Raw genomic sequence first — 26,309 nt, forward strand, 5'->3', positions numbered from 1 at the left:
GAAGAGCTCAGAGGTGCTTACAATCATCTATTTCTGGTGCCGAAACCAACAGGAGGTTGGAGACCAGTAGTAATTGTGAGCTCCCTGAATGTCTTCATTCAAAAGACAAAATTTCACATGGAAATGAATCGTTCCATTCTTTCTTCAATGCGCCATGGAGATTAGATAGTCTCCATAGACATGAGGGATGTGTATTTCCACATTCCATTGCATCCAAAATCAAGGAAATATCTAAGATTGTATTTCAAGTACAAGTGTTTTTGTTCCAGGCAATCTGTTTTGGTATGTCGACGGCTCCACAAGTTTTTACCAGGGTTCTAGCACCTCTAGTAGGATGGCTGCATCTAGAAGGAATAAAGGTGGCTCTGTGTTTGGACAACTGGCTCCTTCATTCTGAGACAAAGGAGCAGTGCACAGAGGATCTAAGGAAAACGCTGCTAATGTCAACTCAAGATTTAGGTTTGTTGATGAACTTTCAGAAGTCTCAACTGGTTCCATCTCAAGAGAGTTTATTTGGGGATGACTCTGAACTCTTGTCTTTTTTGGGCTTTTCTGTCCCCCAAAAGAGTGGAGTCTTGCCTTCAGACAATAGAAGAGTTTCTCACCCTACAACATTGTTCAGCCAATGAGTGGATGAGCCTGCTTGGGGCTTTGGCCTCAGTAAAGCAGTTCGTGTCATTAGGGAGACTCCATATGAGAGAGTTTCAGTTCTACCTCAGGGCCAGCTTGGACAGAAAAAGTCAGCCCAATTCGGTTGTTTCCTGTGACACAGGAAACACAAGCTATTCACTCAGGTCTCAAGAGGTTTGCTTCGGAAGTGTACAACAGAACAGTAGCAGTGCACTCAGACAACACAACCATACTGGCATACATCAGCAAACAAGGGGGAACACACTCCTCTTCACTGTGCAAAGCAGCAGGAGACCTCCTTTTGTGGTCCAAGGAGAATCAGACAACAATTTTCACAAGATTTGTACAAGGGAAACTCAACATCCTTGCAGATCAGTTGAGCAGGCAAAATCAAGTGATCCTGACAGAATGGACACTAAATCAGATGGGCTGTGAGTCCCTTTGGAGGTTGTGGGGAAAACCTTTGATCGACCATTTTGCAACACAGAAATTTTTGACTACCCACAGTCTTCTCCCCAGTACCAGATCCTCTAGCATTGGCGATGGACGCAATATTACAGGATTGGATGGACAAGTTTCTTCACACCTTTCCTCCATTCAGGATGATAAGGGAGGTATATACTAAACAAGTTTTTAACTCACAAGAATGTGTCCATGAGATTAATAGCCCTGTTCTGGCCACCAAAAGAGTGGTTTCCAGATCTGTTGGAACTTCTAGTGGACCTCCCAAGATTGCTTCCTTAGAAGACAAATTTGTTCAGACAACCTCACTTCAGGAGGTTTCATCTTGCTCTGACAGGATTCAAACTGTCAACAAATTATGTGCTTAGTGCAAAAAGGTTTTCAAAAAAGGCTGCAAGAGCAATTTCAGAATGAAGAAAAATCTTCTGCAGCTGTTTACCAGAATAAGTGCGCAATCTTCCACACATGGTGCAAACAGAAAGGTATTGTGTCTTCTGAGCTAACAGGAATTGCAGACTTTCTTCTTTTTCTCAGAGAATTCAGGGGCTTATCTGCATCTACCATTAAGGGTTATAGACCTATGCTCAACTCTGTTTTCAGATATAGAAGAATAGATTTGTCTGTAAACCAAGACATCACATATTTGGTTAAATCTTTTGATACTTATAAAAGAGGAAAAGTAGCCTGGAACCTAGATGTAGTGTTAAAATGGCTTTCAGGCCCCCTTTTGAACAAGTGGAAGATGCCTCATTCAGGACTCGGACAAAGAAGACACTTTCTAATAGCCTTAGCTACAGCAAAAAGAGTGAGTGAACTACAGGCTATGGATAGAAGAATCGGGTTCTCTAAAGGAGATGCGATTTGTTCACTGTCTTAATTTTCTCGCCAAAAACAAGAATCCTAATAGACCTTGGCCTCTTTCTTTCATAGTAAGAGTCTATCATAGTTACTAGGGCCTGAAGAAGAGGAGAGTCCTCTGCCCAGTGAGAGCTCTGAAGTTCTAGCTGAAGAGGACGGAGAAGGCTAGAGAACCTTCCAGTAATTTGTGGATGTCAGTTAAGGATCCCTCATATCCTCTTTCTAAGAATGCCCTGTCATTCTTCTTAAGGGAATAGATTTGAGAATCACATTCTCAAATAGGTGAGGAATGTTTGCCTATTATCATGGTAAAGGCACATGAAATCAGAGCAATTTCCACTTCTTTAATGTTCAAGAAGAACTATTCCTTTTGGATGTTCTTCAAGCGACTTTCTTGAGATGCAAGTCAGTGCTTGCATCACACTATCTAAAAGAGATAGGAACAGTGTAGTGCAGTAAATGCAGTATGTTAGCCCCCTTATCAGTGGCTGGCATGGTGTTGGGGAAGGGAGCCTAGGAAGCATCCCATCTTACCTTTTTTGCCTTGAATTAAGGTTTTGAGTTTTTGGGAGTCTGGGGATACTTGACACTGGGAGACCCTCCAGTTGTATTTGGTTAAGGGTTGGAATTTGGTTTTTATGGTATAGGGAACATTATTGTTCTGGTCTTTGTTGGTATTACGCCCTGGGCAGGGGCATTATGTTCTTAGTCTTTGCAAGCGTTAGACCATAAGCTTCGTTTCAAAGCTCTCACTAAGGTAGCAGGCGACCTGAGCCAAACTACCCAGCCTCTACCATGTAAGATGAGCGCCAACCAGAGTCAGTATATCCCTGCAGCAGCTCTCTTACAAGGTAAGGAGGCAACATGTATTTCTAAAATGTGAGCCTTTTTCTATTCACAAATTCATTATTATATAATGGTTTTGGGGTAGAATAGTCCAAATACCCCACCTCCTGTCAGTGTGGAATCAGCTATGTAATTACTTAGTAAGTTACTTATGTAAAAATGACTTTGTTCATGAAACTTACCTGTCAGATATATATATAGCTGTATTCTTCCGAAGTCTGAGAGAATTTAAAAAACTTATGACACACGTAGTGGGAGTCAGGTGGTTAGTACCCATTCCCGTCGTTGGGAGGCGGGTATCAGGAACCATTCCCATTTTCTATTCATATTTTTTCTGTCACCGGTGCTGTAAACATCTGTTTTCAGTACCTCCGTCTTGGATTTTGGAAACTTTTGGCTGCTTAAGTATCCTGATTGATTTTTTGGTATTTTGACTTTGGATCGGTGGCTAGGCACACGTTACTTGTGGATTTAATTAGATTTTGGCTTGATTTCTCTTAAAACTAAGATGTCTGGGTCTAGTACGGCTAGCGCCAGGTTTTGTAGTAGGGATGAATGTAGAGGTAGGCTACTGAAAGCATCGGTAGACCCACATACATTGTGTAAGAGTTGTAGAGGGCATGATTGTTTGTATGAGAATGGCTGCAAGGAGTGTGAATGTCTTTCTGATTCTGCTTGGAAGGCGTATGAAACCTATCTTCGTAAGCTTGAGCGTGATAGGTTGAGGAGGTCTTCCTCCAGGAGCGTTTCAGATTGTAAACGTCAGGGCGTTCATGTTTCTCCTACTAACCCTCCTGTTGTAGTTACTTCTCCTAACCCTGTAGTGCCGCCTTTGGGCCCTGAAACAGTGTCTGTGGAGGGTAATACCCTTGCTTTGATTCTAGAGTCGATACGCAATCTGGAATCGAAAGTGCTCGCCTTAGAATGCAAAAGTTAAAGTGCAAAGTGCAGTGACAGTGCCCCTTGTGTTGTGGAGGGTGCGTCAGATCGGCCCCATTTCGCCTCTAGGCCTGGACCTCTGCCGGACTCCCAGGTTTCAGGGAGAGGGCATGTACCTCTGCCGGACTCCCAGGTTTCAGGGAGAGGGCATGTCGAAAGCCGAAGGAGGGTTACGGGGAACCCCCACCGATCTGACGTGCCTTCGGCAGTTTCTGTTGACGCTACCCAGACTGCCAAGGAGCGTGCGCGTGCACGCCTCCTCAAGGAGTGCTTTTCGTCATCCGAGGCTTCCTCCCCGCATAAGGGGTGGAGCTCTCAGTCGGATTCACGCCCGTTGAAAAGGAGCGTTTGTGAACGGGATGCTTTACGTCCTGGGATTTCTGCTAATCTGCGGTCTTCGCCTGATAGTGCCTTCGCGGCCTTCCCGCCACAGAAGAGGAGTAGGGCGTCATCAGAGGATGACTCCTTCGAGCGCCCCAGTTGCTCCAGAGTTCGCTCAGTGGCGGTTCCTGTGAGAAGGAAGAAGGCGTCCCCTCGCCCCTCGCCTTCTCACAGGATCAGCCCCTCTCCTGATAGGGAGTCTTCTCCTACTGAGAAGATTCTTCGCTCTTTACAGCAACAACTTGCTTGTGTGATTTCCAAGAGAGAGACGGAACCACGTCGTCGGAGGAAGGATGACAGGCTGCCCGTCAAGAGATCCAGGCAGTCTCCCTCTCCATCTCCTCGCTCGTCTCTTTCACCTGTATCGTTGCCTTCTAGAGTTCGTGCGGCTCCCCAGCGGCTTTCTAGAGGGTACGAAGATGTTGTTTCTTGCTCTTCGCGTAAGGCAGTTGCTCCTGCTCGTAAGCTTGACACCTGTCGGGAGCATGCCGCTTTTTTTGGACGCTTCTGTTGAAGCTCAGCCTGACCTGGACGCTCGGCCGGACGCCAAGCGAGTGCCAGTGGACGCCAGGCGGGCGCCCAGTGGTACGCCGAAGGCGCGCGCCAGTTGGACCTCCAAAACACGCGCCAGTAGAAGCCAAGAGTGCGCCAGTGGACGCCAGGCGCGCGCCAGTTGACGCTCGGGTGGACGCTGATGTGAACGCTCGTCGACGCCCGTGCGTGTTCGAGGACACTCTTAAGATTCTTCACGCCTTCAAGAGGTGCACCGTGTTCATTCTTCGCCTTTACCAGCTCATGTATCGGAGGCTTTGGAAGAAACTCATGAGTCTGCTTTACCTTCGACTTCTCAACAGCGTTCCAGTTTAAGACTTGGACCTGAAAGTCTTGTACTGTCACTAGTTCCTCCTACTTCACCTGTGTCGGAAGGTGAGGTGAGCGGGGCTTCAGAAGAAGCTGATGATGAGCAACCACTTGCGCCTGTCTCTTCAGACTACCAGGTCTTGACCCGCCTTCTTCAGTCTGCATTCGGAGACACTTTTCAACCTGCAGCTCCTCACTCTCCCCCCTCTCAACTTTCGTCTTCGAAGGTCAACAAAGTTTCAGGGTTTGTTAGAATGAAGAAGTCCCTTTCGACTAAGAGGGCTTTTTGCAAAGTCCACGATTGGATGGAGCGAAGGAAGGCTCAAGGCAAGACCTCGTTTGCTCTTCCGCCTTCTAGGCTTAGCAGAAAAGCAGGGATGTGGTATGAGACAGGGGAGGACGTCGGTCTCAGACTTCCCTCTTCTGCACAAGGAGACTTTGCAAGTCTTGTGGATGCCTCGAGGAGGTCCCTCCTTTCTTCATCCAAAGTGACATGGTCTACGACAGAGATGGATTATCACCTTAAAGGCCTCTTTCGTACGTTAGAGGTCTTTAACTTCTTGGATTGGTGTCTTGGAGTTCTAGATACCCAGTCTCGGAGTCCCAATTCGATTAGCCTGGGGGAGCTGTCCAGCGTCATGTCGTGTACGGACAAGGCCGCCAGGGATGGTTCGGAGGAGCTGGCTACGCATTTTTGCACAGGACTCTTGAAGAAGAGATCCCGGTTTTGCAACTTTACTGCGAAATCAGTTTCTCCCTCGCAAAAGGCAGAGTTGCTGTTTGCTCCTCTTTCGGATCATCTCTTCCCCCAGGCTATGGTTAAGGACCTTGCAACCAGTCTGCAAGAAAAAGCAACGCAGGATCTCCTCGCCCAATTGTCTCGAAGAACTGCAGGCCCTTCGACTTCTTCGGGAGTTCCGAATTCAAAGAATTCGAAGCCCTTTCGAGGTGGATCTTCCTCGAGACCGGCCCTTCGAGGAAGAGGGACTTCCAGAGGCAGAGCCCCTGCGCTTCCAAAGGGCAAGAAGTGAAAAAGAAGTCCTTCAGTCACCGGTAGGAGCTAGACTTCGGCTATTTGCAGAAGCCTGGAGAGAGAGAGGTGCGGACGCATGGTCGCTGGACATCTTGGAAAAGGGTTACCGTATCCCTTTCCTGAAATCACCCCCGTTGTCTACGACACCCAGGGATATGTCGCTCTCGTACCGGGGGGAAAAACAACAAGTTCTTTTCGATCTGCTCGATCAGATGATCGAAAAAGAAGTGGTAGAACAGGTCTTCGACCTGGAATCCCCGGGATTTTACAATCGACTGTTCCTGGTGCCGAAGCAGTTGGGAGCATGGCGACCAGTCCTAGATGTGAGCAACCTAAACCTCTTTGTCATCAAGCAGAGGTTCAAGATGGAGACGCCTCAGTCAGTGCTTGGGGCTTTAAGACCGGGGGATTGGATGGTGTCACTAGATCTCCAGGACGCATATTTTCACGTCCCCATCCATCCCCAGTCAAGAAAGTACCTGCGGTTTGTCCTGAAGGGGAAGGTTATTCAATTCAGGGCACTCTGTTTCGGACTGAGCACGGCACCAATGGTCTTCACCTTTTTGATGAAGAACATTGCGAGATGGCTTCATCTGTCGAAAGTCAGGATCTCTCTCTACCTAGACGACTGGCTCATTCGAGCCTCCTCGAAAGCCCGGTGTCTGGAGGACCTTCACTCGACTTTGACGTTAACAAAGTCCCTGGGACTTCTGGTGAACTTCAAAAAGTCACATCTGACCCCTTCACAGTCCATCGTCTATCTGGGGATTCAGATGGATTCAGTGGCTTTTCGGGCTTTTCCGTCCCAGGGGCGACAGCAACAATGCCTAAGCAAAGTGTCAGCCTTTCTTGGGAAAGAATCATGCTCGGTGAGGGAATGGATGAGGCTGCTGGGGACCATTTCCTCGCTGGAGAAGTTTGTTTCCTTAGGGAGGTTGCACCTCAGACCTCTTCAGTTCTTCCTGTCGGACAACTGGAAGCACGAGGACGACCTGGAGGTGATCTTGGAGATCTCAGAAGAGGTGAGAGAACACCTAAGATGGTGGTTCGATCCGTTGAAGCTTGCAGAGGGAGTTTCCCTCAAGCTTCAGAGCCCCGACCTAGTGTTGTTCTCCGACGTGTCTACCACGGGGTGGGGAGCGACACTAGGGGGGAAGGAAGTGTCAGACACCTGGAGAGGGGAACAAGTGTCCTGGCACATAAACCTCAAGGAACTGGCAGCAGTTCATCTTGCGCTCCAGTTTTTTCAAGACGAAGTCTCTCACAGGATCGTGCAGATCAACTCGGACAACACCACAGCTCTGTCATACCTCAAGAAACAGGGAGGAACCCACTCTCGGTCCCTGTTCTACCTTGCAAAGGAGATCTTGTTGTGGGCGAGGGCGCACGACGTTACTATCCTGACGAGGTTCTTCTCAGGAGTAGAGAACGTCCGTGCAGACCTCCTCAGTCGGCAAGGTCAGCTGCTGCCGACAGAATGGACCCTACACCAGGACGTATGCCAGAAGCTGTGGAAGTTGTGGGGACGTCCTCTCGTGGACATCTTCGCAACTTCGAGAACAAAGAGGCTTCCACTGTATTGCTCACCGGTTTTAGACCCAGGAGCAGTGGCAATAGACGCCCTTCTCTGGGATTGGACGGGGCTAGACCTGTACGCCTTTCCCCCGTTCAAGATCCTAGGGGAAGTGCTGAGGAAATTCGCAGCTTCAGAGGGAACGAGGATGACACTAATAGCCCCCTTCTGGCCTGCGACCGACTGGTTCACAGAGGTCATGTCCTTCATGGTAGACTTTCCGAGGACTCTGCCGCCAAGGACAGATCTACTCAAACAGCCCCACTTCGAGAGGTACCACAAAAACCTCCCCGCTCTGAGTCTGACTGCGTTCAGACTATCCAGAAGTTGGCCAGAGCGAGAGGTTTTTCAAGACCTGTGGCAAGAGCGATGGCCACTGCAAGGAGAGCTTCCTCTCTTGCAGTGTACCAATCCAAGTGGGCTGTTTTCAGGAGTTGGTGCAGAAAGAAGGGCATTTCCTCCACCTCAACCTCTGTGAGCCAGATAGCGGACTTCCTCCTTTACTTGAGGAAGGAAGTGAAACTGGCGGTGCCGACGATAAAGGGCTACAGAAGTGTGCTGTCGGTAGTCTTTCGTCATAGAGGGCTGGATTTGGCCAATAACAGAGACCTTCACGATCTCCTAAGGTCTTTTGAGACTACGAAGGTACCTCAACCGAAAGTACCATCTTGGAACTTAGACGTAGTTCTTAAGTTCCTTATGTCCAGCCATTTCGAACCGCTTCACACGGCTTCGCTTAGAAACCTGACTAGAAAAACGGTTTTCCTAACTGCTCTGGTGACGGCGAAGAGGGTTAGCGAGATCCACAATGCCGTTTGTTCTTTGAGCCCGACGTTCTTGGCAAAGAACGAAAACCCTTCCAACCCTTGGCCTAAGACATTCGAGATTAAGGGTTTGACGGAAATCGTGGGTCGAGAACCAGAGAGAGTCCTGTGCCCTGTCAGGGCTCTCAAATTCTACTTAGAAAAGACGAAGGAGTGTAGAGGACCTTCTGGTAACTTGTGGTGCTCTGTCAAGAAGCCAGATCTTCCTATGTCTAAGAACGCTCTAGCGTTCTTCTTGAGAGACACCATTAAAGAAGCTCATTCCTCATGCAGTGACAGTGATATGAGGCTTTTAAAAGTGAACGCCCACAAAGTGAGGGCTATTTCTACCTCGGTAGCCTTTCACAAAAATATGGCACTCAGTGACATTTTGAGTGCCACCTTTTGGCGGAGCAACTCGGTGTTCACTTCACACTACCTGCAGGAGGTGAAAGCAACATACGAACATTGCTATTCACTTGGACCATACGTCGCCGCAGACACTTTTGGGGGCAGGAGGTAACACTCATCCTATCCTTTAGTGGTTAGGTGAGTTTTAATGTTGTGTGTTTTTGGTTGTTGGGTCGACTGCCTGAGGCGGATCTCCCTTCCTTTAGCCCAGTTTAGTGGGACTAACCTTTGGTAGACTAAGCCAGGTGGTGTTTTTATTGCTTTGTTGCCCTCATTGTATGGTCAAATGGTCTAGTCACATCGTGGTCACGCCCCCGTTGACAGATCATCTAGAGCGCACCAGCTACACAGGTCACTACCTTGCGGGCAACTCTAGTAAAGCAGAAGCAGACTTGGGTGACAGTAATCACGAAGTCAGTTATGCTAACAGGTAAGGAACCAAGATATCAATCATCTGCATGCATATGTTTCCTAAAATTCTATTCTGTCTCTTCCCACCTCCAAAGGTGGGATTCATCTATATATATATCTGACAGGTAAGTTTCATGAACAAAATGATATTGTAATGATACAATAAAGTTTGTTCATACTTACCTGGCAGATATATATATTCAAAGTACCCACCCACCTCCCCTCAGGAGACAGTGGGAATAAAAATATGAATAGAAAAGGGGAATGGTTCCTGATACCAGCCTCCCAGCGGTGGGAATGGGTACTAACCACCTGACTCCCACTACATGTGTTGTAAGTTTTTTAAATTCTGTCGGACTTCGGAAGAATACAGCTATACAGTGTTCCCCCCGTATTCGCGTTCTCCGGATTCGCGGACTCACACATTCGCGGGTTTTTCTTTGGAACCTATCTAGAAATTATTCGCGGACGGACTCGCCCATTCGCGGAATTTTCCGACGAAAATAATCACCAATTAGTGTATTTTGATGTTTATTTTCATGACTAAATACATTTTTATGATACAAAAATGATTTACTAATTTTCAAATATTAATTTTGATTAATACTGTATTAGTAAGTTTAATAAGTTTAAATATCACATAATAAAAATAATAATTCTCTCTCTCTTTCTCTCTACTACAAAGATGTATGTTTTTTTGTATGATAAATAAATGATTTACTATTTTCAAATATTAATATTAATTTATACAGCAATAATATCAATTCATTAAAGAAAATACCATAGTGAATTAGTAACATTTTTGCTTATAAATTTTAAAAATTATGGAAGAATGAAGGAAATCCCAGTCAGATTCTTTCTAAAAAAAACTCAGATATACATATCAAGTTAAGTGACCGGAGGGGGAAGGAGCTGATTTGTTGCTGTCATCAAGTGGCATCAAATTTCCTCTCTCTCTCTCCTCTCCTCTCTTCTTCTCACTCTTCTCTCTCTCGTCTCTCTCTCTCTCTACGTCTCCTCCGTCTCTCTTCTCTCTCTCTCTCTTCTCTTTTACTGAGATGAGAGATTTTTATGGTACATATATGCGTAATATGTTTATTAATATTTTCAAATAATAATAATAATAAAAATAATAATATAACTGTAATTACAAAAATCATATGTGAAAGTATTTTACAAATACTACGATAATCTCTCTCTCTCTCTCTCTCTCTCTCTCTCTCTCTCTCTCTCTCTCTCTCTCTCTCTCTCTCTTAAAGCGATGTATTTTTTTTGGATGATGATTTACTAATTTTCAAATATCAATATTAATGTAAACAGCAATAATATAAATTCATTAAAGAAAATACTAAAGTGAATTAGCAAGATTTTAGTTTATAAATAAAAAGAATTATGTAACCCCGTGTCTTGTTGCGTAGCCAGCTTGTTGGCTGGGTTCCAACTGTCAAATCCAGTGTTGCCATCTCTTTCTCTTTTGCTGATATATATGAGATAATTTCTATGGTACATGTGTATGTTTATTAATATTTTTGCTAATAATAATAATAATAATAATAATAATATAACTAATCTCAAAATTCACATGTGATAGTATTTTAAAGAACTACAATAATCTATCCATTTCACTCTTAAATAAGGACAACCCTCTCTCTCTCTCTCTCTCTCTCTCTCTCTCTCTCTCTCTCTCTCTCTCTCTCTCTCTCTCTCCTCTCGCTCTCTGCTATTGGCTGTTTATATATTTCTAATGGTAAAATGTTTAAGATTACTTTAAAATGATATTAATAATACCAATTCAATGGTATATTTGATGTAGGATAATACTTTAATTAAGTAGACATTTGGTATTTGTGATTTCACAAAAAGAAAATGGATGTCTCAAATAGTAACAGTATGAAAGAAAACGTGCATGACCGAATACTTATGGGGGGACTGAATTATTTTCACATACGTAACTAAGTTATTCAGTACGTACATAGTATAGTATTTATGTATAACATAAAATGTAAGATTTACTTTAAAAATAGTATTAATAATATTTCAAAGATTAATATGAACCATAATAGGATATTTTATGTATATTTGATGAAGGATGGTCTTTAAGGGATACTTTGGTGTTTGCATGTCCAGGACAGTTTATGAGCATTTTTAGAGGGGGGGTTCCAAACATTCGCAGATTCTAACTATTCGCGGGGGGGTCTGGTACGCATCCCCCGCGAATACGGGGGGACCACTGTATATATATATCTGCCAGGTAAGTATGAACAAACTTTATTGTATCATTACAATATCCTATTTACATGATAAAATAAAATTTTACATATACTTACCAATTAATTACAGAATGGGAGCCCCCCTGCTCCACACACATGGATTCTTAGTTATAAACAAATTGAAGTAACTGGCTCAGTTGTTCCTCTTCTTCCCAAAAGTGGGTGGGACTAGTTACCTATACCCAAATCAAAAAAAGATTGCTACAGTGAGTTCCAAATTTTAGCTGCCAGTGCTAGAAACTTAGCTATGTAATTACTTGGTAAGTATAAGTAAAATTTTATTTTATCATAAAAATGTCATGTTTGTTCGATTTACAAACCAACCCATTATAGCCCAGTTTGTGATCATTATGAATCCTAGACACTCCATTCTTGAGTTTACTGTCTTAGTTTACGAAGAGTGCCTGTTACATGTGGGCTTATAGACCATTGGTTCTTAAGGTAAGAATGTCACTTCTTGTGTCTGTCCACCTTACTGTTGGCAAGCAGTTTTAGAGAAATAGCTGAGTTTAGCTGTGATTTCATTCATATCCCTTTAAGGTTTGATTTAATTGAGTACGTAGGCATGAATATCTCAGAACTTATTCGTTTAGGTGCACTTTATGATGAGAAAACCAAAAATCCTCATTTTATTATTTCCTTTATTGTTTTTTGATATTCCCAAAATAGGAACGTTGGACACTTGGGGGGTTCAGTCTCAGTATAAAAAGTGAAAATAGAAATTTTTACCAAAATTAACAAAAAACTGCATTTATGTGTAAATCTTACAATATAACATTGTTTTAAAGACGTTGTTCCATTAATATTGATTACTTTGCTGTTTATTTGATTATTTGAGAACAAATTGAACTTCTCGTGGAATGTGATACTACACTTCTTATGGGAGTCTTTTATCACACTTTGCAATTCAGGTGGGTGTTTTTCTTACAGACACATAGCACCTACCTTGAGATCATTGCTCAAGGAAGTGATTTATCTTATATTGCACTCCCCTTGTCTGTTGCTGGATGTTTGGATTTTTACCAGTGTACAGGCTACTTTATGCCTGAAATCCTTATGGGTTACACGAGAGCCAGGATTCACATGCTGGTAGAACTGTAGCTAGTTACAATGGAGAGATTCAGTAGTTGTAAGAAAATATTCCACCACCATTTCTTTGATCTCAGCCTTGGCTTGTAGGTAGACAACATTTTGTCACATACATCTACCCCAAACAATCCTTTATTATACATTTTGTTCATGAAACTTACCTGTCAGATATATATATATAGCTGTATTTTCTGAAGTCCGACAGAATTTTAAAAACTTCCGACACACGCAGTGGTCGGTCAGGTGGTTAGTACCCATTCCCGCCGCTGGGAGGCGGGTATCAGGAACCATTCCCATTTTCTATTCATAATTTTTCTGTCGCCGGTGCTGAAAACACCTGTTTTCAGTACCTCCGTCTTAGGATTTTGGAAACATCATTGCTGCTAAGTATCCTAATTGTCTTTTGATTTATTTACTTGGATTTGTGGGATTTGTGGCTAGGCATACGCTATCTTAAATTGATTTGAATTTGATTCATTTTTGCATAAAATATCTGAATCTAGTTAGGCTAGTTTCAGACGGGGTTGTCTGCAAAGATAGGGTGTGGCTACCGAAAGCTTCGGTAGATCCGCACTTGGTATGTACGAGGGGTATGGGTCTTGCTTCTTTGTTGAGATTTGTCATGTAAGGAGTGTGAGACTTTGTCTATTCCGTAAGGAAGACGTATGATTCGTATGTACGCAAATAATCAGTAAACATGTCTAATTCCGTAAGGAAGACATATGATTCGTATGTACACAATTAATCAGTAACAAAAGTCAGGGTAGTGAACCTGCTAACCTTCCTGTAGACTTTATTTTGCCTAACGCTGTAGTATGGCCTACGGGCTATGAATATGTCTACGAGAGGTGCTCGCTCTCCTTCATTGCTGTGAAGTGCTACTTCTGTAATTGTTACTCCTAACCCTGCATTGTTGCCTTCGGGCCCTAAGCAGTGTCTGTAGAGGAATTGCCCTTTCTCTGATACTCTTTCGATTCGTAACTTAGAATCGAAAGTGCTTGCTTTAGAGAGTAAAAGTGAAGTGCAGAAGTGCAGTGATACCCCTTGTGTAGTGGAGGGTGCGTCAGATCGGCCCCTCGTTTTTGTCCTCTAGGCCGGGACCTCTGCTTGACTCCCAGGACCCGGGGAGGGAGCATGTCGAAAGCCTAAGGAGGGTTACAAGGAACCCCCACGCCGATCTGGCGTGCCTTCGGCAGTTTCTATGAAAATCCCCAGACTGCCAAAGTGCGTGCGCGTGCACGAATCCTGAAAGATTGCTTCTCGTCCGCCGAAGCGTCCTCCCCGTGCAGGGGTTGGAGCTTTCGGAAGGACTCGCGCCCTCTAATAGAAGCTTTATAGAAGAGGACGCTTCACGTCTCTCTCTCTCTCTCTCTCGTTATGCGTTTCAAGTGAGAAGTAAGAAGGCGAACGTCGCCTGAACTCGTGTCCGTCTTTCCACCGAGAAATACGTAAAAGAAGTCATAGTAGCAGGAAGCTTTTGAGAGCGGACGCCCAAGCCAGGCGCGCGCGGGTGCACGCCAAGCGCGCGCCAGTGGACGCCGAGCGCGCGCGCCAGTGGACGCCGAGCGCGCGCGCCAGTGGACGCCGAGCGCGCTCCAGTGGACGCCGAGCGCGCGCCAGTGGACGCCGAGCGTGCACCAGCGCACGCCAGGTGTATCGCCTGGCTGAACGTTTCTGTTGAACTCTTCAAGCTCTTGTTTCAGATTTGGGCCTAAAGAATTTTTACCTCTACCTTCGGTGATACCTTCTACCTCACCTGCAAAGAATGTGAAGTAGGCAGTGCTTCGGAGAAAGCTTAAAGTGAACAGACAACTTCTTCTTCGAAACCCAGCAAGACATCGGGTTTCGTGAATTCAAGAGGTCTCTGTCAATTAATATTGCTTTTTGCATAGGTGGATGGAGTTAAGGAAAGCTCAAGGGAAGATCTCGTTTGCTCTACCGCAAGCTTTGCCATTCTGCCAATAAATTTAAGTTGCCACTACCGCAGTCAAGACTTTGCGATAAGGCAGTTACGGGTTATAAAGGCTCGATGTCCTGCACGTCAGGACTCTCGGCAACGTTCAGTAGGATTCTTGCAAAGGCACTCATCAAAAGGACGCTCTTCAGGAAAGCGCAAGACAGGACTTCCTTTGCCATACTGCCAATAAATTTTAAGCTTTAGCAGGCATTAGTTGTGATACGGGAGAGGAAGCTGGTTGGAGAGTTTCTTCCTCTTCCCAGGATAATTTTGCAAGCTTTTTAGCCCATCTGAAAGGGTTTTTCAGATGATAGATTTTGTTAGTTTCTAGTCGGGACTACGCTGCCGAATTGAACATCGTCGTTCTACCTGCCGTAAGCCCAGTCTCTTAACAGGATTCTTGCCCCTTCCTCGTTTGAGACGGGAATCGGAAAAATTAAATGCTCGACTTCCTGGATTACGTTTTGTCAATTCAGTGACTTTCCCCCATTGACAATATACTATCGTTTTGTCAAGTAAGTGGGTATCCCCTCATTGACAAAATATCTCTTTGTCCCGTAAATGGGTTAGTTCTCATTGACAAACATCTCATTAACTTGATATTGCGTAAGCGAATAAGCTCTTAGTGACAAGATTCGGAAGAGCTCTCATTCGTCATTCGCAGACTCGTACAAGAAATAGACTTGTAGACTACGTCAATGAACGCTTATGTCCAATAACATAAGAATCTTGAGCTGACTGCTTCGATTCTCTTAAGTTTTGTTCATGAAACTTGCCTGTCAGATATGTATGTAGCTGTATTTCCGAATTCAGCTATATATATGTCTGCCAGGTGAGTATGAACAAACTTTATTGTGATATAATTTCATATTTTGCCTTGCGTTATTTTACTTCTGGTTGGTTCAAGTCATATACGCTTGCTGTAGTTACCTCTTCGGATGGCAACCGAGAGGTCTATTGTCTATTTTAAGGACATTTAATCGTTACTCCCTGCAGCCTTCCAGGAGTTTCCGATTTATCTTTTACCGTTGTATGGTAGTGTTCTGACGACACAAACGCATCTATATATTTAGCGTTTTCTGTTTCGCTTAAATATACCAGCTTGAGAGTCTTTCTGCTCAAAAAATAACGGACCTATTTCTTCGTAGAATAGGGTAGCTGGCAACCCAGACATAAAGTTAAGAGACGACGTTCGTAAGCTGCTGGCTGCTGCTGTCACGCTGTGTCTGTCCTCCAGTCCAACCGAGCCAGTAACAGATCGTGCGCTGTCATGCTCTGTAGGTTACGGCTCTCTCTCTCCTGCGGGATTGATTGACTAACCGTATCTCTGTGCTGACGGTTATGTCTCTCCTGCGGGATTGATTGACTAACTGTATCTCTGTCCTACAATCACAGACTTTAGCCTAAGATTGAGGGGATTTCTTACGTGAATGAATAAACGTTGCATTCGTTTTGCCTTACTATGTTCAACAGAGTTATCTCTTAATCCTTTCGGTGCTCGTTACCGCACGGTATGGAACTACGAGTCTACCGCAACATTGCACTTTTATATGCTCTCCTGCTTAGGCAAAGCGCAGCCTTATTAGGGAAGTAAGCATACTCGCGGAGGGAATGGATGAGCTTGCTGGGGACCATTTCCTTCCTGAAGAAGTTTGTTTCCCCGAATAGACTGCAATTCAGACCACAGTTTTTTCCTACCGGGAAACTGAAATATTATTCAAGATCTAGGAATGATTCTGAACATCTCTCAGTGCGTCTATCACCTGAGGTGATAGAAAGAAGGTGCCGGACATCTGGATAGGGTTTCAGATGTCCTGGATCTTAATCTGAAAGAAGTAAAAGCGATTCGGTAGTCCCTCCAGTCCTCGAAACGAGTTTTTGGGAACCAGTGGTCCAGATCAACTCTGATATTCCACAGCTCTCTCATATCTTAAGAAGTATCTTCTCTCGGTCCTTGTTCGAGTTTACGAGAAAGAGCCTATTATAACAACAGGCGTAGAATGTAACGATCCTCTACAGGTTCGTTACAGGATTGCAAAAGTCCGTACGAATCGTCTCGATCGACGGCAGCAACTATTCACTTCCGAGTGGAATCTTTCTTTAGAAGTAAGTTGAGAGTTGTGTAGACTTTAGGGACGCCCTTTCATTCTTCTCTTCGATATGTTGAGGACGAAAAGGCTTCTTCTTCTCTGCTCCCTTATTCTCGATCCGGGATCGGTACCATTAAACGCCATCCTATGATATTGAACGGGGATGGATGTTTAGTCTCTTTTCCCCTTTTTCAATCGCTTAGGAAATGTAATAAGAGGATTTATGACGTCACAGGGAGCGACAATGACGCTGATCGCCCCATGTTGGCCTTCAGGATCCTGGATTCACAGAGGTCACATACTTCCTAGTTCACTTTCCAAGGACCTTTTCCGAGAGAGTCGGTCTACTCTAACTCGAAAGGTACCTATAACCTCTCCGCTCTGAGTCTGACTACGTTCAGACTATCGAGATGTTGACAGGAATAAGATTACCGTCTTCCATTTCCGTCTGAAGAATGGGATAAGCTGGCAGTCACAACTATTAAAGAATACGCAAATATGTTGTTGACGGCCTTTGGGCTCAGAGATTTGCGTCTGTCAAACAACAAAGCCCTTCATGATTTTTGTGGAGTTCTGTGGAATCTCGAAACTCGCTCAACCATCTACTTTTTGTCTCACCTGTTTTCTCGGAGTCAGACACTCGTGCGAGATCAGGCGACATATAGTAGCCCTGAGTTTCTTGTTGACGAAGTCGGTTGCGTTTATACACCCCCGATGATCGTGTAACATGAGACCAGGTTGGACTGTCAGGCATTCTTCCTTCGGGACTGAATCGCCTTTTTGCTCCTCGCTCCTTTCTCCTGGCACCAGAAGCTTGAGTCAGGAGTTGATTCGCTGACGACGTTGGGTTGCGTTGATACACCCCCAAGGTTTGCTTAGATTGAATCGCCCAGGCAGTCCAGACACTCATCCTTCAGCGAAGAATAGTGCCTTATGGTCTTCAGGGTACAGCCTTGGTGTCCTTGATTCGTCTGACTGGTCAACTGGTCGGTCACCTGACTTTAGTACAGACGTAGTGACTGTGCATGTCCAGATCGAAGCTTTCAATATGGAACTTAGACGTAGTCTGAAGTTCTTGATGTCAAAGCATCGAACCTCTCCTACCTGTTAACTTCTTGTATGTGATCAGGAAGGCCTTCTTCTAACCACCCTAGATACGACAAAGAGGGTTAGTGAAATTTTAAGCCATCGTCACAAGTTTTGGCTTTAGAGAACACAAGGCGGTGTGCTCTCTAAGCCTTCCGTTGTGGCCTAAGAATGGAAACCCGTTTTGTCCTTGGGCCAGGAGCTTGGAAGCAAGGATGGCACAAGTTAGTGGGCAGGAGCCAGAGAGAGTCTGTGCCCTCTCGGGTCTCTCAAGTTTTATCTACATAAAACTCAAGAAAGTCGAAGTCATTCGGGCAATCTGCAGTGTTCCGAAAAAGACCAGACTTGCCCATATCGAAGAACACCCTGGCTTTAGTGTTAAGGAGTTCTTTTAAAAAATGCTCCTTCATTGTGTTGCACAAAGAATTGAAATCTTGTTATCTGAATGCTCACGAGGTGAGGGCGCGGCCTCGTAAGCATTTCAACAGAGCATGGCACTCAGCAACATCCTGAGTACCATGTTTTAGCGAAGCAACTCTGTGTTCAATTCACACTCCCTGCGAGATGTGAAGAAGGCATATGAGATCTGCTGCTCGCTAGGGCCATACGTGTCTGCAGACACAATCTTGGGGGCAAGAAGTACCACTCATCCTATCCTGTAGAAAATGGTTAGGAAGAGCTCTTAATTTAGTTGTTGAGTCGCCGACAACGGCGACTTCTTAACTCTTAAGCCTTAGTTAACACACCTTAACTTTGGCTAGGTTGGTCAGGTGGTGATATATATATTTATATATATATATTTATTTTACTTCTTAGCCCTCATGGTATGGTCAATATGGTCTAGTCACATTGTGGTCACGCCCCCGTTGACAGATCATCTGGAGTGCACCAGCTTTATAGGTCTCTACCTCGCTGGCAACTCTAGTAAAGCAGAAGCAGACTTGGGTGACAGTAATCACGAAGTCAGCTATGCTAACAGGTGGAACCAAGATGTAAATCATCTGCATGCATTTGTTTCCCAAAATCCTTCTATTCTGTCCCTTCCCACCTCCAAAGGTGGGATTCAGCTATATATATATCTGACAGGTAAGTTTCATGAACAAAATGATATTGTTATGATACAATAAAGTTTGTTCATACTTACCTGGCAGATATATATAATCAAGTACCCACCCACCTCCCCTCAGGGGACAGTGGAAATAAAAATTATGAATAGAAAATGGGAATGGTTCCTGATACCCGCCTCCCAGCGGCGGGAATGGGTACTAACCACCTGACCGACCACTGCGTGTGTCGGAAGTTTTTAAAATTCTGTCGGACTTCAGAAAATACAGCTATATATATATCTGCCAGGTAAGTATGAACAAACTTTATTGTATCATAACAATATCATGTTTATTAGATAATGCTGCTGCACTGTCCTTTTTGCTTTATTCTTCACCCATCTATTAACTTTCTGAATGGTTCTGACTCCATAGTAGTTACTGGCAACTGCAACAATACCGTTATCATTCCATGTTGCACATCTGATCTGTACGTAGTCGCAAGAACCTCTCTCTTTTTCTCAAATTCCTTCTTTGGTGAAAGGGGGCATTTTCCTGTGCACTTCATCCACATCTTATAACCAAATCTGACAGGTTTATTTCGTATGAACTGCTTAGCACTGTGATGGCCATGATAAGGGATCACTGATTCATCAATACTCAGGAATTCATGAAAAATACCATATTTTTTACATTTCTCTCTGAGCATATCAAGCAGGGGTGAAATCTTTGCCATTTTTTATTTTGCCAGATTATTGTTATCTGCACCATGAAAATACTTATTGGTGGATTTGAAGTTTTCCCTGTTCATAGTGTTATGAAATATTGGCATAGCTAAGTCATCACTTGTCGACCAATGGTCATTCTCAGAGGGCATACTATGATACCCACTTACAAAACTAATCCCAAAAACTTTGTCATATCTTCCTCATCAATACAGAAATCCTTGTCCTTTTTATCTTATTGAGCATACAAATTCGTTTGTGCTGTCAGATGACTAATGATCTCATCTGGGAAGAACAGTTTATATATCTCAAACATTCCTTTTACGCCAGCTTCCATTTTCTCTGAAGATTTTGACCTCTTCATCTTCATTTTCATGAACTTCAAGCTCTCCACTAATCACATCAAGCAACCCTTCTCTATCAAGGCTATCATAATTTTCTTCATCACTATCAGCAGGCTGGTCACCAGTAGAGGGAGGTAGAATGACGATATCAAGATAATATCTTCAGCGGAATTTGATTGAGTTACTATTTCAGCAGCAACACGTAGGAATCGATAAGGCATTTGATCAAAACAGCTCAGTTATAATTTATGAACCTTATGTTTTTCCACTAAGAAGTATGATGCACCATAACTGCGTATGAAGTGCAGAGTCAGTCCTATAGAAAATTGTGATTTTAATAAAAAAATATAGATATAAACAGCATAAAAAACAACGAACGACGATGACGACAGCGACGACAACATCAACAACAATAAAAACAACAACTACAACAACATGATGATGGTGATGATGATGGTGGTGGTGGTTGTCAAAAAAATTGATGATGATATAGCACCCATATAACGAAAAATGATGACATAATGTGATGATGACGACAACAACAACAAAAATTATGATGATGATGATGATGATGATGATAATGATAGTGATGATGATGGTAATGATTTTGATAATGTTGATATGAATAAAAAATGATAAAACTTCACCCATAAAAGTTTTTACCATTCATGGAAAGCAGACCTTGGATGTTGAGTAAATCAAGGTATCTGGCATACCAAAGTGTTAATTTATTATTGAAGAAGAAGTATTTAAGGTATATATGACGAATAAAATATGAATTTTTTCTTATTGAAATAAAATCATTATTTCGGGTCGCTAATATTAAAAAAAATCTCAGAAAACACAAGTAAAAAATAATGGAAAATTTTCAAATTTTTTTTGTTTCATCATATATAATGATTAATTATATGTTAAAAATTATACTTAACATGATCAAACCATTATATTTGAAAATGTGAAGCTAGGAATATAAAGGAAAATTATATTCCCAAAATGGGAACGTTTGACTGTAAACGGTTAAATCGTACAAGCTGACAAAATTTCCCACAGCCCCACTTTCCCCTTTACTTTACCTTTTACCTGCAGAACAATTGGTTCAACGAAATACCGAACACACAAAACAGAAACACATATTCACCTCAGGTTCCAGATAGTCAGCCAGGGCTAGGTTGTGCTGTCCGCTGGATATAGGCTAGCCGAGACAACCACCGCTGATAATCACACCACAACCAATCAACCAACCGAGAACCACAACCCCACAACAACCTGACAAATCACTGAGCAGAACACCAACAGCTCGAAACAACACGACAACCACATGACTTACCCCAGCACAACAACCTGCCAACACCAACACTGCCCCAAGCACCACTCACAGCCACCAAAACACAATACCAACCTTTTCAGCTTCACCACAACCAGACCGACACACGCACAACAACTTTAAAACACCAAAATCAATCAAATAACCCATCAACTGGCCATCAACGGACAAGACTGCTGCCAAAACCAACATTATGCCTTCAACGAACGCCTCACTGCTTTCGACTCGTAACAGACTCCCGCCACTGATGTACACAACAGAGCGCCACAATAGACGCACGCTTACAACCGCCATTCAAGCACTCCCATTTATTCTCCCACCAATCTCTCTCTCTCTTTCTCTCTCGCGCAACCCTTGGAGACGTTGCCAAATATAAACTACCATCATTAATCCTCCATATTATCAGTAACAAAACCTAGCACATTAGGCCAGTAAAAAAAGTTATTGGTATAATTGTAAGACAGTCTGTTGTTCTAGTGTATGTGATTAAAAGAAGACAACATATTTGGCTTTGACTTTCATAGATTTAGAAATGCTATGAAGAAAGTATTAAGCCCCAAAAGTTCCGCAAATCTAAACTACCATCATTAATCCTCCATATTCATCAGTCAACAAAAACCTAGCACATTTAGGCCAGTAAAAAAAAGTTATTGGTATAATTGTAAGACAGTCTGGTGTTTGTTCTAGTGTATGTGATTAAAAGAAGACAACATATTTGGCTTTGACTTTCATAGATTTAGAAATGCTATGAAGAAAGTATTAAGCCCCAAAAGTTCCTGGAAGTTCCGAAATACTAAATTTGATTCTGCCATCCACTGACTAGTGCACAAAATCCATTTTGAGGAAGTAATTTGAAAGCATAATGTGTGGGTGAGCTGCCCCCCCATTTAACCATGACTTAGCTGACATCATTAGCTTTTTCAGTACTTTTATCTGCAATATTTATGTCATTTAATTCATTCACAAATTGCAGCCTTTGTTATGAATAGTGCCTCATACAAAACAGTTAAATAGTAATAAAGCTCTCAGAAGTTACGAATGTTTGTGAAATTTCTACTTATAAAGATTAAATAGAAATCTTAGAGCTTTTCAGAATTATTATAGTCTTTGCCAAGAGCTTTTCAGAATTATTATAGTCTTTGCCAGATTTAGCTGCAAGGTTGCTTAGAATAAACAGAACATCCATTCAGTAAAGGACAACAGAAAAAATATATGGAAGTGTTTGTTGTTAATCCTACTACCACACAAATATTCTCTCAAGCTGTCATGCTATGTCAAGTATTATAACCTCAAGAACTTGAATGATCTTGGGAGAATCAGTATTCGCAGATCTCAAAAAACTCACACAAGAAAGAGGGAGAATAACTTTGGAGAAAATCGTACTTACGTCCATTAATTTCAAGGTTTTGAAAATTGGACTTAAATTCTTGTGCATTGTGGCAATGCAGCAGGTTTTGAGATTAAACCAGGCCTTGTTTACCGAGCAGGACATAGACCATAAGAATAAGAGAAGGAGGCTTCAGTAATGGATGAGAGTGGGAACGTATTCCTATCTCTTAGCACTCCTGTAGTCACTTGATCAAGGTATGTATTATCAAATGAAGTAATCCTTAATGGATGGATACCCTCATATGAGTAGTAATACTAACAGGTTTTGGGTGGTGGATGGATTCACTCATAGTGAGCATCAGTATTACACACCATCGATTTGTGGGAGAGAGGTTCCAATACTTTTATAGGCCATAAATTCACTATGTATTGGCAACTTTTAGACTAGCCAAGACCAAGAAGTAGGTGGCTCATGAGTTAGTTGTGATCTTGACTTCAAGGGAGCATGTACTGCCTCTCTCTCTCTCATATGATTCCTTTTTATAAATTTGCTCATAAATATACCCAGGGGTTGCTGTTGGTTTTAGTTCTTATCTTTTATGATAGTATGTCAGTTATAATTGTAACTTTGTAAAGAAATATTAGAAAAGACATGTATATGTAATCCAAAAAAGCTACTGCATCTTCGATCTCGGTAAATTTATGTAAATGTTTTACAACAAATCTCCTCAGAATTTGTCACTGATATTAGTTCTTATCTGTTTTGATACTATGTGAGCTGTAATTATAATTTTACAAAAATAAAGTAAGATTATTTATTAGACATGAAATTTACGATTGTCTTGTCAAGTGGTTGTAAATAGTCATTTTCAACTTCTCGTAGAAGGTAGGGAAAATTTTTTTTTTTTTTTTCTTGCACCATGCGCATTTGCATATCTTTCTCTTTCCATTGACATGTTTTTTCTTAAATTGGCCAACCATAAAGTTTCCCCGGGCTGGGTTGCTGTATACGTATATTGATTTTTTTGTCCAGCCCTTAGGGTTGAGATAATTTATTGTTGCCTCATGCTTGGGAGAATTTCTGATGTCTTGGACGTAACTTTGACTGCAATATCACGCTATAATTGTTATAAAGCTTGAAACATTGATCATGTGTTTGAAGTCATCTTGTTAGGGAAGTAGTCAGTAGTTCAAGGGCTTCCTTACTATTGATGCAGAAGTCATGTGTTGAATGTTGCAAGGGGAAATTGGTAAGAAGGCCAATGTGTCATGATCATGATCAGCATCAAGGCAAACAAATGACAGGTTTAAGAACCCTAACCAATGAGAAACTTTAGAAATGATAATGATGGTGATGAGGGAGAAGATTTGTGGAGACAGCCATCTGTTTGGACATTTGATAAAATTTCAGCAATTTTTCAACTGGCACAAGTTTAAAAGTATGTGGTATTCAGGTATAGTCCTTCATTGGAACAAAGCCTCCATATCACTCAAAGGATAACAACATGCCGACGGTGACCACAAGGTTTGTTTCTTAACAAAAATAAAAAGAAGAAACAGCATCAATATTTTTGCAATTGTAAACCTTGACGTTCAGTGCTTGAAGATCCTCAGTCCTCAACCTCAGCCTTTCCTTTTTTTGTTCAGGGATTCTAAACTGCTAGATTTGTTTGTTTGGCATGGATGGAAATTATTGAGTATTGTAAGTTAATTTAGTTTTATAAAACTCAGACTTACTATATATACTGTATTTCTGACAATGGCCAGAGTACAATTGAATTCTGTAAAATTTCTTGAAAACTATTGGGAGTCATTTTTTGCGGAGTTTATTTGTTACTTTTCACATGCTTTTTCTGCTTATGTAGTACCCAAGTTACCCTTACTGAATATTTTTTCCTCTACAGGTGTATCCATTCATGAAAATGATTGCTGAAAAGTTACCTTTTCCTGCAAAGGTTGTAAGCAAAGAAATGCTTGAAGCTGACCGAGCTGAGGAAGAAAGGCTGGAAAGAGAAAATATCAATCCATTTACATTCAAATACATCATACAAAATAACATGACTGGTTGCCAGATATGGTTGAAGGATGTAGATAGAAAATACTTTGGAAAATACCCAGCTTAACATGTATTCTACATGCAGTTGTGATGTCCATAGTTTTTGATTATGTAAAAATTTGTAAGTAAATAAAGAGTTTTTTTTGTTTTTTGCAATATTATATATTAACCTTGAAATATAAGTGTAAAGTTCAGTACAATGTTTTTCCTGTAGAAAGTGACGGAATGATGGTGGTGGTGATGATGGCAGTGCTATGATCCCCTAGAATTGTAAGGTTTGATCTAGTACCCTGTTGCAGACAATTCCAAGTCACTGTATAAAACTAAAAATAACTTATTCTTTGAAAAAAAGTGAATTGCCTTAATGAGTTACCTTGTAGGTTGAGATAGTTTGTAATGTGAAAATTTATATGAAGAGTATCCGTTTAGTTACTACTGATTATTTTAATGGTTGTTGCAAAAGAAACTCATTCATAGCTGTATTGTAAATGTTCATAGTCAAAACCACTTACAAAACTGCAACAGTAATGACAGAAAAAAAGGACATGGAACTTTATGCAATATGTGGGAAAAACAACTACTGTACCTTTTTCAGTCTGGGAAGAAAATTCTATCAAGGGGTAACACTTACATTAATTCTTTGGATATGTATATAGTTCAACTAGACTACTGAGTTAACATTCTTAACCCTACATGGATGGCCCAAAAGTGTTTATATTTAATTATTATATTACATAGATTTTATTGAATAAATTGTAATACCCTAAAAGTTTTACAAGTGGAAAAACTGAAAATGTTGAAGATTCTGATCAAATTTCTTTCAAGGATTTGTTCTGATGCTGTATTTTGTTTCACTATAGATATGTTTGATTGTGTGGGTTATTTTTAATATTCTATTCATTCAGAAATTGGATTGTGTGGGTTATTCATTAAATACACTTGGATCAGATGACTTTGACCTATCTGAAGATTCAATAGTATTGCTACCTCAATGTTGGGCATTTTTTCCTGTAGTGTGAAAAACACCACAATCCAAGTTTGTTTAATATTTAAATTTATAATGTCAGATTCATTATTTCACAATTCTTACCATTTACTACTAAAGAAGGTAGGTTTAAGAGAAAATCCTTCTCATCATTCATAATAGTACAGTGGGAGAAAATTAATACATTGAAAGAAAAATAAGCAGTAGCACCACCAGTTATCTGTCAATGTGTTAATAAACATCAGGATCACATATATATTATGATAATCACTCTTCATCATTGAATGTGGGTAACATTTGTCCTTACTTGTCACTCTCAGACTATCCCTAGGGGAGCTGTTTATCAGCTCAGTGGTCTGGTAAAACTAAGATATACTTAACTTATCTGGACAAGAGATATGTTGCCTTGGGCATGTTATCTTGATACTTTTAATGAACCCTGAAAAATTGGCCCATCTTAGAGATCCCTTGTGTCTGCTAAACATTGACATGGTGCTGCTAACGGACTGATTGACAAGACCAATGACTCAATGGTTTCATCAAAGCACTTGACAATACGTTCATTTCACAGTAACTGTCAAGCCAAAGGTCGTTTTCCTTCCCTTGCTCTTAAACATATTTTATAAGGTCTGCAAGGTGGTCATTCTGTTGCTACCTAGGATAGAGATTTTTAAGCTAGAGTGCAGCCCTACAATTTTCACCCCTCAAGTAGGATACCTTAACCAGGCGAGGGGCAAAGGTACCCTGGCCTTCAGACCCGGGCCCTGACGAATCATCCTACATAGTTCTTGGTTTAAATGGTG

At 42.0% G+C, this 26,309-nt stretch overlaps 1 protein-coding gene across 1 annotated transcript in view; it reads left to right on the forward strand.

The window, feature by feature from the left end:
- The window catches only part of LOC135210955 (methylmalonic aciduria type A homolog, mitochondrial-like), a 70,240-nt gene extending 45,568 nt beyond the window's left edge, over nt 1-24,672 (forward strand). Inside the window, exon 5 of the mRNA XM_064243935.1 lies at nt 24,370-24,672. Coding sequence (XP_064100005.1) covers nt 24,370-24,588 — 219 coding nt within the window. The 3' untranslated portion in view covers nt 24,589-24,672. The remainder of the gene's footprint in view (nt 1-24,369) is intronic.
- The last annotated feature ends 1,637 nt before the right edge of the window (nt 24,673-26,309 follow it).

This window comes from Macrobrachium nipponense, chromosome 4, assembly GCF_015104395.2.
Source record: "Macrobrachium nipponense isolate FS-2020 chromosome 4, ASM1510439v2, whole genome shotgun sequence".
Classification (NCBI taxonomy): Eukaryota; Metazoa; Arthropoda; class Malacostraca; order Decapoda; family Palaemonidae; genus Macrobrachium; species Macrobrachium nipponense.